The sequence below is a fragment of the Microcaecilia unicolor genome, chromosome 1 (assembly GCF_901765095.1).
Source record: "Microcaecilia unicolor chromosome 1, aMicUni1.1, whole genome shotgun sequence".
NCBI lineage: Eukaryota > Metazoa > Chordata > Amphibia > Gymnophiona > Siphonopidae > Microcaecilia > Microcaecilia unicolor.
In genome coordinates this window covers 47,144,666-47,164,368 of record NC_044031.1, presented here as the reverse complement: position 1 = coordinate 47,164,368, position 19,703 = coordinate 47,144,666, and the positions used below count along the sequence as shown (strand labels likewise).

At 45.2% G+C, this 19,703-nt stretch overlaps 1 protein-coding gene across 2 annotated transcripts in view; it reads right to left on the bottom strand.

Moving 5' to 3' along the window:
* The window catches only part of NBEAL2 (neurobeachin like 2), a 492,927-nt gene that overhangs the window by 291,495 nt on the left and 181,729 nt on the right, over positions 1-19,703 (bottom strand). For both annotated transcript variants that reach the window (XM_030196875.1, XM_030196883.1), the window contains exon 3: positions 10,130-10,297. In XM_030196875.1, the coding sequence (XP_030052735.1) occupies positions 10,130-10,297 (168 nt within the window). The remainder of the gene's footprint in view (positions 1-10,129; positions 10,298-19,703) is intronic.

Below are 19,703 nucleotides of genomic sequence, written 5' to 3'. Positions count from 1 at the left end.
GTGGTTGGGAGGCGGGGCTAGTGCTTGGCAGACTTATACGATCTGTGCCCTGAGAATGGCAGATACAAATCAAGGTAAGGTATACACAAAAAGTAGCACACGTGAAATTATCTTGTTGGGCAGACTGGATGGACCGTGCAGGTCTTTTTCTGCCATCATCTATTATGTTACTATGTAGATATTGATGTCATCACACAGAAAGTGCCAGGCAATTTGCTTCACAAAAGTGAACCAGCAAAAGACAATCCCCCCAATATTCAAAACTATTTAACCAGCCAGGAATGGCTTCTGGCTGGCTGGTTAAATAGTGTTTAAGAACCTAACCATGGATATTCGGCAGGAGATAACCAGCTATCTCCCACTGACTATCCCGGTGAGCGGCTAGCACGACATAGCCAGTTAGACACAGATAGTCAGTGCCAAACTGACTAAGTTGAGGGGTCAAAATAGGTCACTTAAATAGGAGGCCTATCTTTGACCGCTAAAAAAGTTAACTGGTTAGCTCTGAATATTGGCATAGCCAGTTAACTATGTAGCGGACAAAATAAACCCGGATAGTCGATGCAGGTCGCCAGAAACAGCCTGGCATCGAATATCCGGGTTTAACACCTGCTGCTGGCGGAATATCAGGCCCAATGTTTCTGATAACATACAGCCATACAAAACACAGACATACGTATACATACAAATAAAACAGACACACGACGCACACAAAAGCAGGAATTCTATACAGTGTGCACAAACATTTACACTCTGATCATTCGTGTAAATATTATTATTATTATTAGCATTTGTATAGCGCTACCAGACGCACGCAGCGCTGAACACCTGATACAAAGAGACAGTCCCTGCTCAAAAGAGCTTACAATCTAAATAATACAGACAGACAAGACAGTTACAGGTGAGGGAAGTAATGGGTGAGAAGGAAGGACGGAAGGGACAAGGGGAGGGCAATTGAGTAGTGGCTAGGAGCTAAAAGCAGCAGTGAAAAGGTGGGTTTTCAGCATAGATTTGAAAACAGGTAGAGATGGAGCTAGACGTACAGGTTCAGGAAGTCTATTCCAGGCATAAGGTGCCGCGAGGGAAAAGGAACGAAGCCTGGAGTTAGCAGTGGAGGAGAAGGGGGATGACAAGAGAGATTTGTCCAGTGAGCGGAGTTCACAGGGAGGAATGTAGGGAGAGATGAGAGTGGAGAGGTAATGGGGGGCTGCAGAGTGGATGCATTTAAAGGTCAGTACGAGAAGTTTAAATTGAATGCGGAAGCGGACAGGGAGCCAGTGAAGTGACTTGAGGAGTGGGCTAGTATGGGTATAGTCCAAGCGAGAGGTGACAAGGGTGTGGATAAGGGTTCTGGCAGCATATTCAGAAAAGAAGGGGCAAATTTTGCTACTATTTTAGATAAAGAAACGACAGGTTTTGGCGCTGTTGAATATGCGCAGAGAAGGAGAGAGAGGAATCAAAGATGACTCCAAGGTTACGAGCCGAGGAGACAGGGAAGGTGTGAGAGCCATTGGGAAGAGGGGAGGTGGGTTTAGGGGGAAAAATGAGAAGTTCAGTTTTGGTCATGTTGAGCTTTAGATGGCGTTGAGCTTTAGATGGCATTCAGACACCCAAACAGCAATGTCAGACAAGCAGGCTGAGATTTTGTCTTGGATCGAGGTTGAGATTTCAGGGGTGGAGATGTAGATCTGAGAGTCATCAGTGTAAAGATGGTATTGAAAGCCATGGGATGAAATCAGGGTACCAAGGGAAGAGGTATAGATGGAGAAAAGGAGGGGTCCAAGGACAGAACCCTGAGGCACACCAATAGAAAGCGGGATGGAAGTTGAAGAGGATCCACTAGAGTGAACACTGAAAGAACGAAGTGAAAATGGCGGCTACATGAGAAAATAGCACTTATCTTAGAAAATGGCGGATACATGAGAAAATAGCACTTATCTTAGTGCATATTTGACAGGAAAGTGAACACATGGGCGGAGCCTGAGTGAGACTCTCACGTGCATAACTTAAAGAACTATAACTTACCCAAGTATCTCCAGCATTTAGGCTTGATCAATTAAGCTCAGATCAACACCAGGACATGTACGGGCAGTAACGCTGAATATCTAGGGCAGGCAGCAAACTAGAAATTATGCAGGCACTGGCTGATGTTCAATGCTGGCACCCACAAAGCTAAGCGGGTGAAGACAGGATTGCCTTTTCTGCGGCCCTCTCTGCCAACTTAGCAAGGATCTGAAGGGTTTGTGGAATGCGGATGAAAACAAAAATGAGGACGTTATAATGCCTTTGTACAATTCTGGTCACTGTACCTCAAAAAAGATATAGTGGAATTACAAAAGGTACATTGAAGGGTGATGAAAATGATAAAGGGGATGGGACGACTTCCCTATGAGGAAAGGCTAAAGTGGCTAGGGCTGTTCAGCTTGCAGAAAAGGCGGCTGAGGGGATATATGATAGAGGTCTATAAAATAATGAGTGGAGTGGAACAGGTAGACATGAATCGCTTGTTTATTCTTTCCAAAAATACTAGGACTAGGGGGCACACAATGAAGTTATTAAGTAGTAAATTTAAAACAAATTGGAAAAAATATTTCTTCATTCAACGTGGAATTAAACTCTGGAATTTATCAGAGAATGCAGTAAAAGCAGTTAGCTTAGCGGGGTTTAACAAAGGTTTGGATAGCTTCCTAAAAGAAAAATCCATAAACCATTATTAAGAAGGACTTGGGGGAAATCCACTGCTTATTTCTAGTATAAGCAGCATAAATGTATTGCACTGTTTTGGGATCTAGACAGGAACTTGTAACCTGGATTGGCCACTGTTGGAAACAGGATGCTGGGTTTGATAGACATTTGGTCTGTCCCAGTGTGGCAACACTTAAGTATTTATGAGGTGCTGTGTTTTATCTTGCCAGGAATGCGGTGGGCCCTTTCTATTTCCAGTGGCATGTCCAATGACAGATTCAACATGGAGGGAACCCATGTGCTCAGGAATTTGATCATGTCTGAGCCTTCTGCTCCTTCGATCAGGTCCAGAATTCTAATATTATTTCGTCAGCTCCTGTTTGATAGATCTTTTATCTGCTTCTCTAACTGAAATAATTTGTCAGTTGTATACTTTTTATGTTCAGCAAGATCAGATGCAGTTCGCTCCACCGTTGTCTCTATATTTGCTAATCTGGTTTGTTGCTCTGTCACCGAGATGGTAAGAGCAGCTAATTCTGCTTTTAGCTCACATGTCGTGTTAAAGTGTTTAGTATTTAATTCGTGCATTGCTTTCATTTCGTCTAGCCTTGCATCCGAGACAGAAGATTTGAGTGGTGCCATATTCTCCGGTGACGGAGAATATGGCCCTTTTAGATCCTGACAAAAAGGTCTGGGCAGTGCTGTGTTTACTAGTTAATGTGGGGTTAATGCGGAAGCACTTACCGCCCCATAAACAGGAGGTGGGAAGTGCTTCCATATTAATTTAGAGCAGAACCTACTAAAAAATAATTAAAAAGAAAAAGCTCCAATTACTTGTGCGATAAATCAGGGCTTAGCGCATGGGGAAATGAATGAATGAATTTTTATTTATTTAAAATGTTTCTAACCAATACCGTCAACAAGACACCTTCTAGAGAGTTCTGGCTGTCTAGTAACCCCCCCCCCTCCCCCCCAAAACACACTTTTGTTCTTCACCTTGTAAGGCACTGGGCTGAAAAAGGGGGTGGGGTGGGAGAAGGAGGAAGAAGAACATAGTAACATAGTAGATGACGGCAGAAAAAGACCTGCACGGTCCATCCAGTCTGCCCAACAAGATAAACTCATATGTGTATACCTTACCTTAATTTGTACCTGCCTTTTTCAGGGCACAGACCGTACAAGTCTGCCCAGCAGAATTTCTCGCCTCCCAACCACCAGTCCCGCCTCCCATCACCGGCTCAGGCACAGACTGTATAAGTCTGCCCTCCACTATCCTCGCCTCCCAACCACCAACCTCTCTTCCCCCACCTGCTCCGCCACCCAATTTCGGCTAAGCTTCTGAGGATCCATTCCTTTTGCTCAGGATTCCTTTATGCATATCCCATGCATGTTTGAATTCCGTTACCGTTTTCATCCCCACCACCTCCCACGGGAGGGCATTCCAAGCGTCCACCACCCTCTCCGTGAAAAAATACTTCCTGACATCTTTTTTGAGTCTGCCCCCCTTCAATCTCATTTCATGTCCTCTCGTTCTACCGCCTTCCCATCTCCGGAAAAGCTTTGTTTGCGGATTAATAAGAAGAGAGAAAGGAGATGCTGGCGGGGGGGGGGGGGGGGTTGATAGCTTGCAGTGGGGTTCCACAGACCCTACCACTGGCCCTGGGAATATATGGGTGTCTCTAACATTAGTGCATGCTAAAAATGCTAATGCACCTCAGTAAACAGGGCCCTTAGTTTTATTTTCTTATTCTTTCCAAATCAACAAAATGTTTTGCATATGGCAGTGACGTAGCCACAGGTGGGCCTGGGTGGGCCGGGGCCCACCCACTTAGGGCTCAGGCCCATCTAACAGTATCACATGGTAATGAAAATGCTGCTCTCCACAATACTGGCACCTTCGTATGCTCAGTTTTCAGCGCATGCCTGCTGCAGACTACCAAGGTGGAGACTGGAGAGAAGCATTTCCCCACCAGCTGAGATATGTTTTTGATGTGGGGGTGGGGGAGAGAACATTTGGTGCCCACCCACTTCTTGCCTAGGCCCACCCAAAATCTGCAGTCTGGCTACGCCCCTGGCATATGGCTCCATTCAAACCAGTGCTCCCTCTCTCCTCCATTATCAGAGAACACACAAGAGATAACACAAATACACAGACACACAGCACGGGGGTTGGAAAGAATTCCATAAGCCATGCTACACATACTTTCCCCACTTGTTAAATTAAATTAAAATTACATTACACTGGGGACATGAAACTGTTGGCACCCTAAACTGGGAAGGTTAAATCTCTCATTAAAAAAACCAACAACTCCTCACTCTCAGGTATTACATATACCCTGCCCTCCCCCTGCTACCTGACTCAGAAACCCCAAACACAGTCCACTGCAGCCTAGCTTCCAAACGCCTGCATACCACCCCCCTCTCTCCCTCTGCTGCCTGACCTCAGAAACTGCAAACATGCCACACACGCTGTCCGACTTCAGATATCGTACACACCACACACACCCCACTGCTACGCTGCTGAACCTCAGAAACCCCAAATATGCCTCTCCATGCTGCCTGATCTCAGCATACCCCCTCCCCCACACTTACCCCTCCTGCCTGATTTTGGATACCCCGTACACTCCCAATGCTGCCTACCTTCAGGAACCCCTTCCCAACTAACTCCATGTCATCAGGGAGTCCAGCCATTAGTTTCTTTTCTTCCACTGTTCAACCTTCTGGAATTTGAACTTCTGCAGTTTAAATTTACACTTTCTATCAGTATAAGTTAGCAGAACTTGACATACTTCAAGAGGAATCCCACTGTAAGTGCTATGATATAATATAATCCCAAATTTGGTTAATAGGGCAAACAGGGAATAGTTAGTTTACCCTCTCAAACAGTACCCAGGCTTCAGGGACATTCCATGAAACAAATTGAAGAAAATATTTCTTTTTTACTCAGCTCATAGTTAAACTGTGACATTTGTTACCAGAGATTTGGTGACCGCAGTTCCACATAACTGGATTTAAAAAGGGGTTTGACAAGTTCCTGGAGAAAAAGTACAGAATCTATTATTAGCCAGGAATGGATCTATCTTTGGGATCCTGCCAGGTACTTGTGACCGGGAGACAGGATGCTTGGTTGATAGACCTTTGGTCTGACCCAGTAAGGAATGTCTTAGGTTTTCATAAACAGACAAAAACCGTGGTTCCTTTTCTACACGGTTTCCAGTGAATGACATTGATTTAGTTCTCTTACGGTGAGTGAGGTGCTTTCATTTGGCACACAGATTTTTTTTGTATCTGTTTCCGTGTACTCTGAACGTGGTCATAATTCACGAGGCCGTCCAAAATGCTAACCATGAGAAAATAAAACAGGAGGCAGCCACCGCTGCCCCCTGAGGTATCCATTAGCCCTTCCTCTCCGATGTTACCGGTCCTCCCTGCCAAAAGCACATCGGCCCTCTCTTTCACACCCCCGCATCTGGCCCAAGGATACTGCTGAAAACAGCTGCCTAGCAAAGTGTAGAGGATTCAGGGCAGTGGGCTGAAAATCTGGGGAACTGGTTTCCATTCCCACCAGTGCCATAGAGAGGGCTAATGGCACCTGGGGCGGGTCGCCGCTGCACACCCCCCCCCCCCCCCCCGGTGCAGCACGGCGCGACCCCCCCCCCCCCCCCCCTCTGGACCGCGAACCCCCCCTCCCCGGACCGCATTCTTACCTGCGGGAGGGCCGATCCGCCCCGAGTGCACGTCACTCGGAGCTGCGTCGGCCCCGCTGGCTCCCTGCTCTCTCTGCCCCGGAACAGGTTTCCGGGGCAGAGGGAGCAGGGAACCAGCGGGGCCGGCACCCCCCCCAGCGCGTGCACCCGGGGCGGACCGCCCCTCCCGCCCCCCCTTCCTATGCCACTGATTCCCACTGCAGCTCCTTGAGACTGGGCAAGTCACTTAACCCTCCATTGCCCCAGGTACAAAAATACAGATTGTGAGCCCACCAGTGACAGAGAAACATACATGCGTATAATAAATGTAAACCGCTTTAATTCTACCACAGAAAGGCGGTGTATCAAATCCATGACCCTTTACCTTTTACCATGACCCTTTACCCGCTACACTCATTACTTTCTACAGAGAGCAGCAGCACCAAGGACAGTGTAGAGACATGGAACGTGTCGTGTCCACTGAAAGATTTTTCAGCATGTCTTGTCAGATTCTGCATTTTCTGTCTTGGCCACACAGTCATGAGGTGGGGTCTCTTTGGCTGGGTGGTGAATAAGTGGATCCCTTCACTGTTATTAGATTGTAAGCTCTTTGAACAGGGACTGTCTTTCTTCTATGTTTGTGCAGCGCTGCGTACGCCTTGTAGCGCTACAGAAATGCTAAATAGTAGTAGTAGTGTTAAAGGCACCCCACCAGATCTAATACTGGGATCCCCACTTTTGCTGGGAAGCAAAGCGATCAACAGCAACCCAGCGAGCCAGGACCGACCTGGAATTGCACCCTGGCACCCCGATCGCTGCACTGTGGTTGAGAAGAGGAGACGACAGACGGCGTGCAATTTTGATACTCCCCACCTCCCTTGTGCCCTGTGTGGCTATACCACTCACACAGCCCTCGGTACGGCCCTGCAGTGAACATCCTGCCAAAGCCACTTAAATACGTTTTTTTAATTCAACACGAATTAACCAGTCAGAAATGGCTGCTGGCCAGTTACATCACCTGCTTGGGGCTAACTGCTCATTTTCAGTGGCACTTAACCGGTTAGTGCTGAACTCAAAAACAGCTATTTTTGGGGGGCGTTCTGGGACGCAGTCAGCACTCAGCTGGTTAAGTGCCAATATTTATTTATTTTATTTGTTACATTTGTACCCCACATTTTCACAACTATTTGCAGGCTCAATGTGGCTTACATAGTACCGTGAGGTGTTAACCACCTCCGGCACTTAACTGGTCATGTTAACTGCATAAATAGGATCACATGAAAGTTAGTCCTATCTTTATGTGGTAACCCATAGCTGCTTAAATGCTGAATATTGCACTTTACCAGCTATATGGAGTGGAGGAGTGGCCTAGTGGTTAGGGTGGTGGACTTTGGTCCTGGGGAACTGAGGAACTGAGTTCGATTCCCACTTCAGGCAAAGGCAGCTCCTTGTGACTCTGGGCAAGTCACTTAACCCTCCATTGCCCGCCGCATAGAGCCTGCCATGAGTGGGAAAGCGCGGGGTACAAATGTAACAATAAAAAAAAAAAAAAATGTAAGCCGCATTGAGCCTGCCATGGGTGGGAAAGCGCAGGGTACAAATGTAACAAAAATAAAATAGATATTATTGGAGATTCTACATGGAATGTTGCTACTATTGGAGATTCTAGATGGAATGTTAATGTTGCTATTCCACTAGCAACATTCCATGTAGAAGGCTGCGCAGGCTTCTGCTTCTGTGAGTCTGACGTCCTGCACGTACGTGCAGGACGTCAGACTCACAGAAACAGAAGCCTGCGCGGCCACATTGGTGATCTGCAAGGGCCGACTTCTACATGGAATGTTGCTAGTGGAATAGCAACATTCCATGTAGAATCTCAAATAGTAGCAACAGTGGAGAAGTGGCCTAGTGGTTAGGGTGGTGGACTTTGGTCCTGGGGAACTGAGGAACTGAGTTCGATTCCCACTGCAGGCACAGACAGCTCCTTGTGACTCTGGCGAAGTCAGTTAACCCTCCATTGCCCCATGTAAGCCGCATTGAGCCTGCCATGAGTGGGAAAGCGCGGGGTACAAATGAAACAAAAATAAAAATATGTTAGCGAGCTCCGCAAACCTGGAAATTCAATATTGGTACCCAGACATAGCCTGACATTGAATTTTCAGGTTAACCACCAGCGGTGGTCAGAAAACACTTCTCCACCAGCTGAATATCAGGCCCCTAATTTTTAATTCCTTAAGGTTTTTGGGGGCCCTTTTACAAAGGCATGTGAGGGCCTATGCACGTCCAGCATGCGCCACATCAGCATTACTGCCCGGCTACCGCGTGCCCGGGGCGGTAATATTGAATTTGGCGCACGCCGATAACACGCGGCAGAAAATATTTTCTATTTTCTATCACTTGGCACTTACCTGGTGGTAAACGGCAGTGGGCGCACACTGCATGCCTACCTCCCGGGTAGCGCATGAGACCTTACCGCTAAATCAATAGGTGGCGGTAAGGTCTCAGGCCAAAAACGGACGCGTGCTGGTTTTTATTTTGCCACATGTCCATTTTCCAGCCCCTTAAAAAAGGCCCCTTTTCCAGGACGCGGTAAAAACTGGCCCAGTGTGCACCCAAAAGACGCACTCGTAAATGCCGCAGGCCACTTTTTGCTATGGCTTAGTAAAAGGGCTCCTTTATGAGCACCACCAGCATTTTAAGAGACCTAAATGCATTTTGTACATTAAGAAGCAAAAACGTCAATGTTCAAAAGGAATTTTGTGTTTAACATCTGAATTAACCGTATAAATCCTTTTTTCTAATTTTTTTTTAAGTCGGGACCAGCCAATACATAACTTTTGGCTGGGCATCTCGTTACTCACTCTGTGGGATGGGGTGGGGCCAAACGTTAGGCACTATCCGGGCAGCTTATTTATGTATGACTGTAAAAACTGGGCTAACCTCGCTACCTGAGTCCGCTTTTGTAAAAGGGAACACAGACTACAGGCCTGAGGGCGGTGCCCAGCCCCCAGACACTGAAGACACGACGCGTGCCTATCAGTGAGCGAGATTACCCGGGCGCACTGGGTGCACTTCTTGAAGCCGCTGGAAGGCTTCGATGTCATGGGCGGAAAAATCACGCCGGCGAGATCAAAACTCGAAATGACGAAAATTGGCACCACAAAAATAGGGAGAAGGAAATTTCGACCGAGGCCTAACTAAGGCCTACCCCGACGACGAAAGAAAACTTACTGGGGCGAAAAGCTCGAAATACGGGAAGGGAAAAACCAAAAAGGGTCTTCCCGAAACACTTTCTCAACTTTCTCAGAAGAAACGAGTCGAAAACGACGCGCGAGGTCAACTTTCCGGGACACGAACAGCGAAACACGACCGTACCGAGCGCGGACAAAAGAAGACTGACGAACACGAGCCGGTTCGGGCGGGAAGACGGCCGCGCATGCGCAGTGCGCATGGGCGCGCAAGGACTAGCAAAGGCCTTTGCTAGTGAAGTTTCCGATTGGAGGGGCTGCCGTGGACGTCACCCATCAGTGAGAACAAGCAGCCTGCTTGTCCTCGGAGAAAAATAGCTATCCTAACTTTAAAAGATAGCTTATATATTTTCAGTACACTGAAAATCTGGCATAAAAATACATGTATATGTCATCCACTTGTCTTTAGGTAACTGTCACCCCTGCTATTGACCTCAAAATGGGAAAAAAGGGAAAGAGAGTCCAATCACCACAAACCCAAACTATTCAGTCAGTCCATTAAGTTGGTACCTGCAGATGATGATGAAAAATTTGATGATTAGGAGGGCCTGGCCAAGGCCTGCCTCGGCTGCCTCCTGGCTGCCAGATAACTTGTGAACACAGTGTCCCAACTGCTGGCTTAGCACCTCTAACACATCACCGGGCAGAAGCGGGATCTCAGAGGCTGAATCTTCTGGTCTGTTTGAGGGAGGAAAATACCAAGATATGAGTAAAGAGGCTCAGAAAAAAAAAAAAAGCCAAAATCTTGCTCTAAGTAGGCCTACAAATCCCTGCTTACTACAAACAGCTACCAGTTTACATGGCACGTTTCTCCCAAAAGATATTCACCTACGTGCTCAAAAATTTCAGAAGTATTGAGAACGGCATGGTGGTTACTGTGGGGTCCTTTTACTAAGGTGTAACGAAAAATGACCTGCGCTAGTGTAGGCGCGTGTTTTTAATGCGCGCTAGTCCATTTTTCAGCGCGCCTGAAAAAAAAAGGCCTTTTTTTTTTTGGCCGGAAATGGACGTGCGGCGACATTAAAATTGGCGCACGTCCATTTTGGGCCTGAGACCTTACCGCCACCCACTGACTTAACGGTAAGGTCTCACGCGTTAACCAGATGGTAATCGTCAGCACGTGTGAACTGCTGATTACCACCCAGTTAGCGCCACATGGTAGAAAATAAAAAATATTTTCCGCCGCGTGTAAAAAAATGGTAGCCGGACGGTAGTTCCAAATTGATGTGCGTTGGATGTGCGTAGCTGCCTACGTGCCTTTGTAAAAGGGCCCCTGAGTTAGCTCTTATTTCTACATATTCAGGTTGTAGCTGATTCCAGAAACATCCATGAAGCCACTGCAGTGTAACCCCCCCCCCCCCCCCCCCCCCGCCAAGACCATGCATCTCTTCCCTGTCCTTAGGAGGGCGTTGAGTATTCTAGCTGTCAAGCTAAACACCAGATTTGCATGCCCAATTCTGACCACACGCCCAAGATGCAAAGCAAATTGAGTAATGAACCTTTTCTACTAATAACTGGCTGCTAACAACCAATTATTCAAGTTAAAACCCTTTAGTGTCTAATGTTCCCATCAATCTGTTCCCATATGGCCTATTACTATGTTCACCACAATTTGTAATATTTCTTTCAAGACTTTGTAATTCTATCTACTTTTTACTATGTAAGCCGCATTGAGCCTGATATGTGTGGGAAAGCGCGGGGTACAAATGTAATAATAATAATCACGGGAACATTGGACACTAAAGGGTTAATTGACACTACTTAGGATGTGTGTGCATATCTGGCTGTGTGCTATTCTATAAGGCATGGTGCCTAACAGTACTAGCACAAAACTCAAAAGGGGGCGTGCCATGGGCGTTCCAAATAGTTGCGCATGGAGTTACAGAATGCTGCCTCAGTGTGCCTAATTTGGGCGCCAGCATTTACACCAGGTTTCAGCAGGCGTAAGTCTGGCACATACAGGCACGGGAATTGGCACTAAATGCTATTCTATAAAGAGTGCACCAATTTTTGAGTACCATTTATAGAATTGTCCTCCTCTATGTGCGTATGGCAAATTGATGACCCAAGAGAATCATCACACCTCTAGATTACCACTTCAAATACAGTATCCTGATAGTGAGGTTGCAAAAGAGATTGTAGTAGATCGGGTATCTTTAAATAACAATAAAAATCAGACAAAAGATTGCCAATTAATACTGTCAAGTACTAAGCATGATGTACTTAGGAACAACAAACATAGTTTGAAATGTCTATATGCGAATGCCAGGAGCCTAAGAAATAAGATGGGGGAGTTAGAATATATTGCACTAAATGAAAAATTAGATATAATAGGCATCTCTGAGACCTGGTGGAAGGAGGATAACCAGTGGGACACTGTCATACCGGGGTACAAATTATATCGTAGTGATAGGGTGAATCGGATTGGTGGAGGGGTAGCATTGTATATTAACGAGAGCCTTGAATCAAATAGATTGAAAATTCTGCAGGAAGCAAAACACTCCTTGGAATCACTGTGGATTGAAATTCCATGTGCAAAGGGGAAAAGGATAGTGATAGGAGTGTACTACCGTCCGCCTGGCCAGGACGAACAGACGGATGCGGAAATGTTAAAGGAAATCAGGGACGCAAACAAACTGGGCAACACAATAATAATGGGGGATTTCAATTACCCGCATATAGACTGGGGTAATGTAACATCTGTACACGCAAGGGACATAAGATTTCTTGATGAAATCAAGGACAGCTTCATGGAACAGCTAGTTCAGGAGCCGACAAGAGAAGGAAAAATACTAGACTTAGTCCTTAGTGGTGCTCATGATCTAGTGCAGGGGGTAACGATACGAGGGCCGCTTGATAACAGTGATCATAATATGATCGGTTTTGATATTGGCATTGAAGGAAGTGAAACTAGGAAATCAAGTACGCTAGCGTTTAACTATAGAAAAGGTGATTACGACAAAATGAGAAAAATGGTGAAAAAAAGACTGAAAGGAGCAGCTCGCAGAGTAAAAAACTTGCATCAGGCGTGGATGCTGTTTAAAAACACCATCCTGGAGGTTCAGGACAAATATATTCCACGTATTAGAAAAAAGGGAAAAAAGACTAAACGTCAGCCGGCGTGGCTAAACAGTAAGATAAAGGAAATCATTAGAGCCAAAAAACAATCCTTCAGAAAGTGGAGAAGAGAACCAACTGAAAGTAACAGGATAGATCATAAGGAATGCCAAGCCAAATGCAAAGCGGAGATAAGGAGGGCAAAAAAGGACTTTGAGAAGAAATTAGCGTTGGAAGCAAAAATACATAGTAAAAACTTTTTTAGATACATTAAAAGCAGGAAACCGGCCAAAGAGTCGGTTGGGCCGCTGGACGAAAATGGTGTTAAAGGGGCGATCAAGGAGGACAAAGCCGTAGCGGAGAAATTAAATGAATTCTTTGCTTCGGTCTTCACCGAGGAGGATTTGGGGGGGACACCGGTGCCGGAAAGAATATTTGAAGCGGGGGAGTCGGAGAAACTAAACAAATTCTCTGTAACCTTGGAGGATGTAATGGGTCAGTTCAGCAAGCTGAAGAGTAGTAAATCACCGGGACCTGATGGTATTCATCCCAGAGTATTAATAGAACTAAAAAATGAACTTGCGGAGCTACTGTTAGAAATATGCAATCTGTCCCTAAAATCGAGTGTAATACCGGAAGACTGGAGGGTAGCCAATGTTACTCCGATTTTTAAGAAAGGTTCCAGAGGAGATCCGGGAAATTATAGACCGGTGAGTCTGACGTCGGTGCCGGGCAAGATGGTGGAGGCTATTATTAAGAATAAAATTGCAGAGCATATAGAAAAACATGGACTGATGAGACAAAGTCAGCACGGATTTAGTGAAGGGAAGTCTTGCCTCACCAATCTAATGCATTTTTTTGAGGGGGTAAGCAAACATGTGGACAATGGGGAGCCGGTTGATATTGTATATCTGGATTTTCAGAAGGCGTTTGACAAAGTGCCGCACGAAAGACTCCTGAAGAAATTGCAGAGTCATGGAATCGGAGGTAGGGTATTATTATGGATTAAGAACTGGTTGAAAGATAGGAAGCAGAGAGTAGGATTGCGTGGCCAGTATTCTCAGTGGAGGAGGGTAGTTAGTGGGGTCCCGCAGGGGTCTGTGCTGGGTCCGTTGCTTTTTAATGTATTTATAAATGACCTAGAGATGGGAATAACTAGTGAGGTAATTAAATTCGCCGATGACACAAAATTATTCAGGGTCGTCAAGTCGCAGGAGGAATGTGAACGATTACAGGAGGACCTTGCGAGACTGGGAGAATGGGCGTGCAAGTGGCAGATGAAGTTCAATGTTGACAAGTGCAAAGTGATGCATGTGGGTAAGAGGAACCCGAATTATAGCTACGTCTTGCAAGGTTCCGCGTTAGGAGTTACGGATCAAGAAAGGGATCTGGGTGTCGTCGTCGATGATACGCTGAAACCTTCTGCTCAGTGTGCTGCTGCGGCTAGGAAAGCGAATAGAATGTTGGGTGTTATTAAGAAGGGTATGGAGTCCAGGTGTGCGGATGTTATAATGCCGTTGTATCGCTCCATGGTGCGACCGCACCTGGAGTATTGTGTTCAGTACTGGTCTCCGTATCTCAAAAAAGATATAGTAGAATTGGAAAAGGTACAGCGAAGGGCGACGAAAATGATAGTGGGGATGGGACGACTTTCCTATGAAGAGAGGCTGAGAAGGCTAGGGCTTTTCAGCTTGGAGAAGAGACGGCTGAGGGGAGATATGATAGAAGTGTATAAAATAATGAGTGGAATGGATCGGGTGGATGTGAAGCGACTGTTCACGCTATCCAAAAATACTAGGACTAGAGGGCATGAGTTGAAGCTACAGTGTGGTAAATTTAAAACGAATCGGAGAAAATTTTTCTTCACCCAACGTGTAATTAGACTCTGGAATTCATTGCCGGAGAACGTGGTACGGGCGGTTAGCTTGACGGAGTTTAAAAAGGGGTTAGATAGATTCCTAAAGGACAAGTCCATAGACCGCTATTAAATGGACTGGAAAAATTCCTCATTTTTTAGGTATAACTTGTCTGGAATGTTTTTACGTTTGGGGAGCGTGCCAGGTGCCCTTGACCTGGATTGGCCACTGTCGGTGACAGGATGCTGGGCTAGATGGACCTTTGGTCTTTCCCAGTATGGCACTACTTATGTACTTATGTACTTATGTACTTATGAGGAGACTTAAAAACACAACCAAGGTGAAATAAATTGATGGTCTCCCGCCAGTTTCAGGAGCGATAGAGATGTTCATATTCTGGCCTCTATCGGATTCTTACAAATCTGTGAATTCTGCTGCATGCCTCATCACCAATTGGTGACCATGAGTTTCCTCCTCTTTATTCTCAAAATGAGATGCATGAAGAATACATTTTTAACTATGTTTCGTGCTTCACCGCCCAATGGCTTCAGAATGCATGTTATAAATATATAACTAAATAAAACTTTTTTAAAATAAAATCATTTACAAAAAAGTTAGCGTAAAAAAAAACAAACAAATGTATAAAACTTTCCAACCAGGTCAACATATGCAAACAAAACCTGTTAAATAGATACCATTTAAATAAGGGATCAATATTCAGCTGAATCATATGTGGATATAAGAATGGTGATTTTACCACAACAGAAATCTGAGGATTTAGGATATAAAAAGAACTGACCACTTTCGATGATGTTTCACCACTAAAGGCGTATTGTATAAGGCAAAAGAGACTGGATAACAAAAGAACTGGATTTACTAATCAACAGTACCTTTCTTTTCTTAGGGGTCTGCATAAGTCTCTTCTTTTCCTTCTCTTTCTTTTTTTTTTAACTTCCACAATCCAACAGGTTCAAGACAGTCAATCTTCTGTACGGAGGTCTAGTTGCCCCCCCCCCCCCCCAGGTGTGAAAATGTAACCCATGGTGTCTGATCAGGTCTGTAACTGGCTCCGGATACCAATTAAACAACAAAGGCAACAGTATGAATCACTGAGGAACACTCCAAGGTGCGACCCAAGCAGCAGCATGGTGATCTAGGACTTGCCTAATGCAATTTTTCAGGAAACACTTAGTTGCCATCTGGAATGCAGACTGAATACTGCCACCATTCTGATATATATCTTGACCATCCTAGATCACCACCATGCTCCACTCTGGCATTATCCACATGTGCTGGCACTGAATATCCACTCTCAAATCTGCCTGCAGTGGTCAGTGTTCTAAACAAAATATAGACCATCGTGGGTTGAACATCGACCTGGTTAATATCTCCAATCAAATCAAGTATATATTTGATTCACAAGACAGAAAGCAGGTTCTGGGCTATTTCTTACATGACCTGGAAATCGTCAGAGATTATATTTACAGGTATTGAGTTTGGGGCTGTATTCTATCACACAGAACAGACATGATTTTACTGCCTGTTTCCACATACTCACTACTATGGGATAAACTGACTGATGCTCTGGTCTCCTTTTGCATTTATCCCAGGATTCATATCTGCTGTAATACTGGATATATTTGAGGCTAAACAGGAAATATTTTCCACAACACCCGCATACCCTAGCCAGGGTTGAAAGTGAAGTGAGGATGTGTAGAACTCAAGAGCAATAAATATTACCTTTCCCGAACTATGACATTCTGGCCAGCTCTATCAGATCCTGTGATGAATGAGATCGGCACAACCATCCCGTGGATTCTGAAAGTGCATGCTTATGGTGACAGCACTGTGAAAGGGAAGGAGTGACGTGTCGAGGCAAGATTGTACTGGCCTTCCCTGCTAGTTTCTCCAGAAACAGCCCATTTTGAGGGTTATCCTGAGTACCGGCACCTTTTCCAGCGTCTTCTAAAATTGACCCACAGACCACAAGTTTTAATGAAAGAGCTCAGGCTCAAGACACCAATTCTGCCTTGTCATAGATTCTGTGACTGGTTGCAGGGGGCTTGGCTATTGTGGAGTGAGTCCCTCAGTGATCACCCCACCACCCCTGAAGGGTGGCCTGGCATTTGAGTACCGGCACCTTTTTTGCTAGAAAAATTGCACTGCTCAAAGGTATCGTTTATTTTGAGGGGAATCTGGCACGGGATCCTCGGTGAAACTATGTATGAAAATGTAAACCAAGTACGGCTCACATGGCTTCCAAAGAAAACTCTCTGAGGTGAAACTGAAAGGTCCTTTTGTGAGGAGATAACATGACGTGCCGATCACAGGCTCTACGCAGTATGCACAAGAGAAATGATTACACCATAGGTTGAGCATTCAATGCCAGCTATTTATAATGCCTCACCCCCACATTTTTAACCCTAGACTACACCACTCCTGACCTAGAAACACAGAGGAACTATAAACATCTGCTAGATGAGACAAGAAAAGAAAAACAAAGGCCTCTTCTGGAAGCTCCTCAATACCGCTTCTCCCTACCTAACAGTTTTGGATTGAATATTTTGACACCCAACAAACAGGACTTAATAAGGATCTGGGTTTTCTAACCCATTATAAACCATAAAGCTGTATTTCTCTGTTTATTTCTCTGTTTATTACCCTCCTCTCACCCACCAACACCCATCCTGTTAGAATATCAATGAAATGCTTTGATGTCTCCATGCATACCCCCACCCTCCCACTCTGTCAGACTGTCAAAGTAATGCTTTGATGTTTCTCTTATATATACTATCTGCTACCACATTTGCTTATTTCCGATCTGAGGAAGAAGGGCAACCTTCGAAAGCTAATCAAGAAATGTATTAAGTTATGTCCAATAAAAAAGGTATCATCTTATTTTCTTTTCCATGTTTTATTTTGTTTGATTTCTATTGAGAACATTTTTTTAAATTTATTTTTTTTTATCTATATCATTTTTTTTTAGGTTTAATAAAGGCAAAAAAACAGGGTAAGATAACAGTGCTATTCCAAAATGCAAAAAGATACGTAACAAACAAGATGAAGCAACAAAAAAGCAGTGAACCCAATAGTGAAAACAAAAGCTACTGGGCCACCCCGAACCTTTAGGAATTTTTGTACTTTAAAACACCCCCCCCCAACCCCCTCCTGTATCCATGGGTAGTCAAAAAGGGACACCAGATTTTTTTTCCTATTTATCCTTAGTCTTGTTTCTCCAAAATCCTTACAAGTATTCTGCAGGAAAGAGGCTTCCCTCACAATTCTCTACTTAATATCCGGTTTTAGTAAAAAGTATATTATCTGTAGGATAAGCAGCATAAAAATCTGTTTTACTCTTTTGGGATCTTGCCAGATACTTGTGACCTGGATTGGCCACTGTTGGAAACAGGATACTGGGCTTGATGGACCTTGGGTCTGTCCCAGGATGGCAACGTTTATATTCATATGTTGAGAGTTATGCAAAAAGATCCCTAGGGGGAAGCTGATAGTCCTGGGCAAGCATGGCAAAGAGGATCAGCTCACCATCCTCAAAAACTTGGAAATCCCTTAGTTGCTCAACTCCAAAATACACTAGGTCCCCATCCCGGGAGAAACAAGGGGTTGTCAGCTATCAGGGAAAGCCAGGACCACTGAAACTTGGAACACTACTACTACTACTTAACATTTCTAGAGCGCTACTAGGGTTACGCAGCGCTGTACAATTTAACAAAGAGAGACAGTCCCTGCTCAAAGAGCTTACAATCTAATAGACAAGTGAACGGTCGGTCCAATAGGGGCAGTCAAATTGGGGCAGTCTGGATTCACTGATCGGTAAGGGTTAGGTGCCGAACGCAGCATTGAAGAGGTGAGCTTTAAGCAAAGACTTGAAGACGGGCAGGGAGGGGGCTTGGCGTAAGGGCTCAGGAAGGTTGTTCCAAGCATAGGGTGAGGCGAGGCAGAATGAGCGGAGCCTGGAGTTGGCGGTGGTGGAGAAGGGTACTAAGAGGAGGGATTTATCCTGTGAACGGAGGTTACGGGCGGGAACGTAAGGGGAGATGAGGGTAGAAAGATAGTGAGGGGCAGCAGACTGAGTGCATTTGTAGGTAAGAAGGAGAAGCTTGAATTGAATGCGGTATCTGATCGGAAGCCAGTGAAGTGACCTGAGGAGAGGGGTGATATGAGTATATCGGTTCTGGCGGAATATGAGACGTGCAGCAGAGTTCTGAACAGATTGAAGGGGGGATAGATGGCTAAGTGGGAGGCCGGTGAGGAGTAAGTTGCAGTAGTCCAGGCGAGAGGTAATGAGAGCGTGGACGAGAGTTCGGGTGGTGTGTTCAGAGAGGAAAGGGCGAATTTTGAACACCTTGTTCGTAACATCCCAGTTTCAAAAACAGTGGAAATAGTAGGACATATGTCTGGACTCAGATCTCGACCCCTGGGAGGTTCCCTAAGCTTCTAGAGCCCACCTGAAACAGCTCTAACTGGACCCAGATCTTGTAAGGGTGATTTTGAAACCATCCCACAGCCCCTCATGCTTGTGCTGCCTTATAATACCATGCGAGATTGGAGACTCCTATATTTCCCCCCTGCATTTGAGCTCTATACAAAACGTTCCTAGAAATTTGGGAATTTACAGTATTTAAAAAAAAATGTTTAGTTCTTTATTGACACCACACAATATTAAAACAAACTTAGAATCACAAAACTGCAAAGCACAATAATCAGGATTACACTGAGCTTAAATAATACAGCGGTGTAATTTGTTCTACATGTCCTAAGCCGTGGCACGATCATAACAGCAGTGACTGCAGGTAAACCCTTCTCCACAACCACCGACACATTCATAGGATAAATCAAATGCGTCCCTCCCTCCACTCTACCTCCAACCATTCAGAATCCCTCCCCCACCTTCCAACCACCCTTCCAGGGTACTCAAGGATCAAATAACCTAAGAATTGCTTATATGTTCAATAATACACTGAGGGCCTTGTAAAGTAAGGCTTCCCACACTGGGGACTAGGTAGCCCGAAACAAAATCCATATTTTGGGTGTAGCATGTTTCGTATCCAACCTCTCCAGCTCATTTTTCTGTTGGACAGAGGTTGTCGGATCAGAAGATCTCCAAGTACTAAGAATACATTTTTGGGCCAATAGACATGCTTTCTGTATTA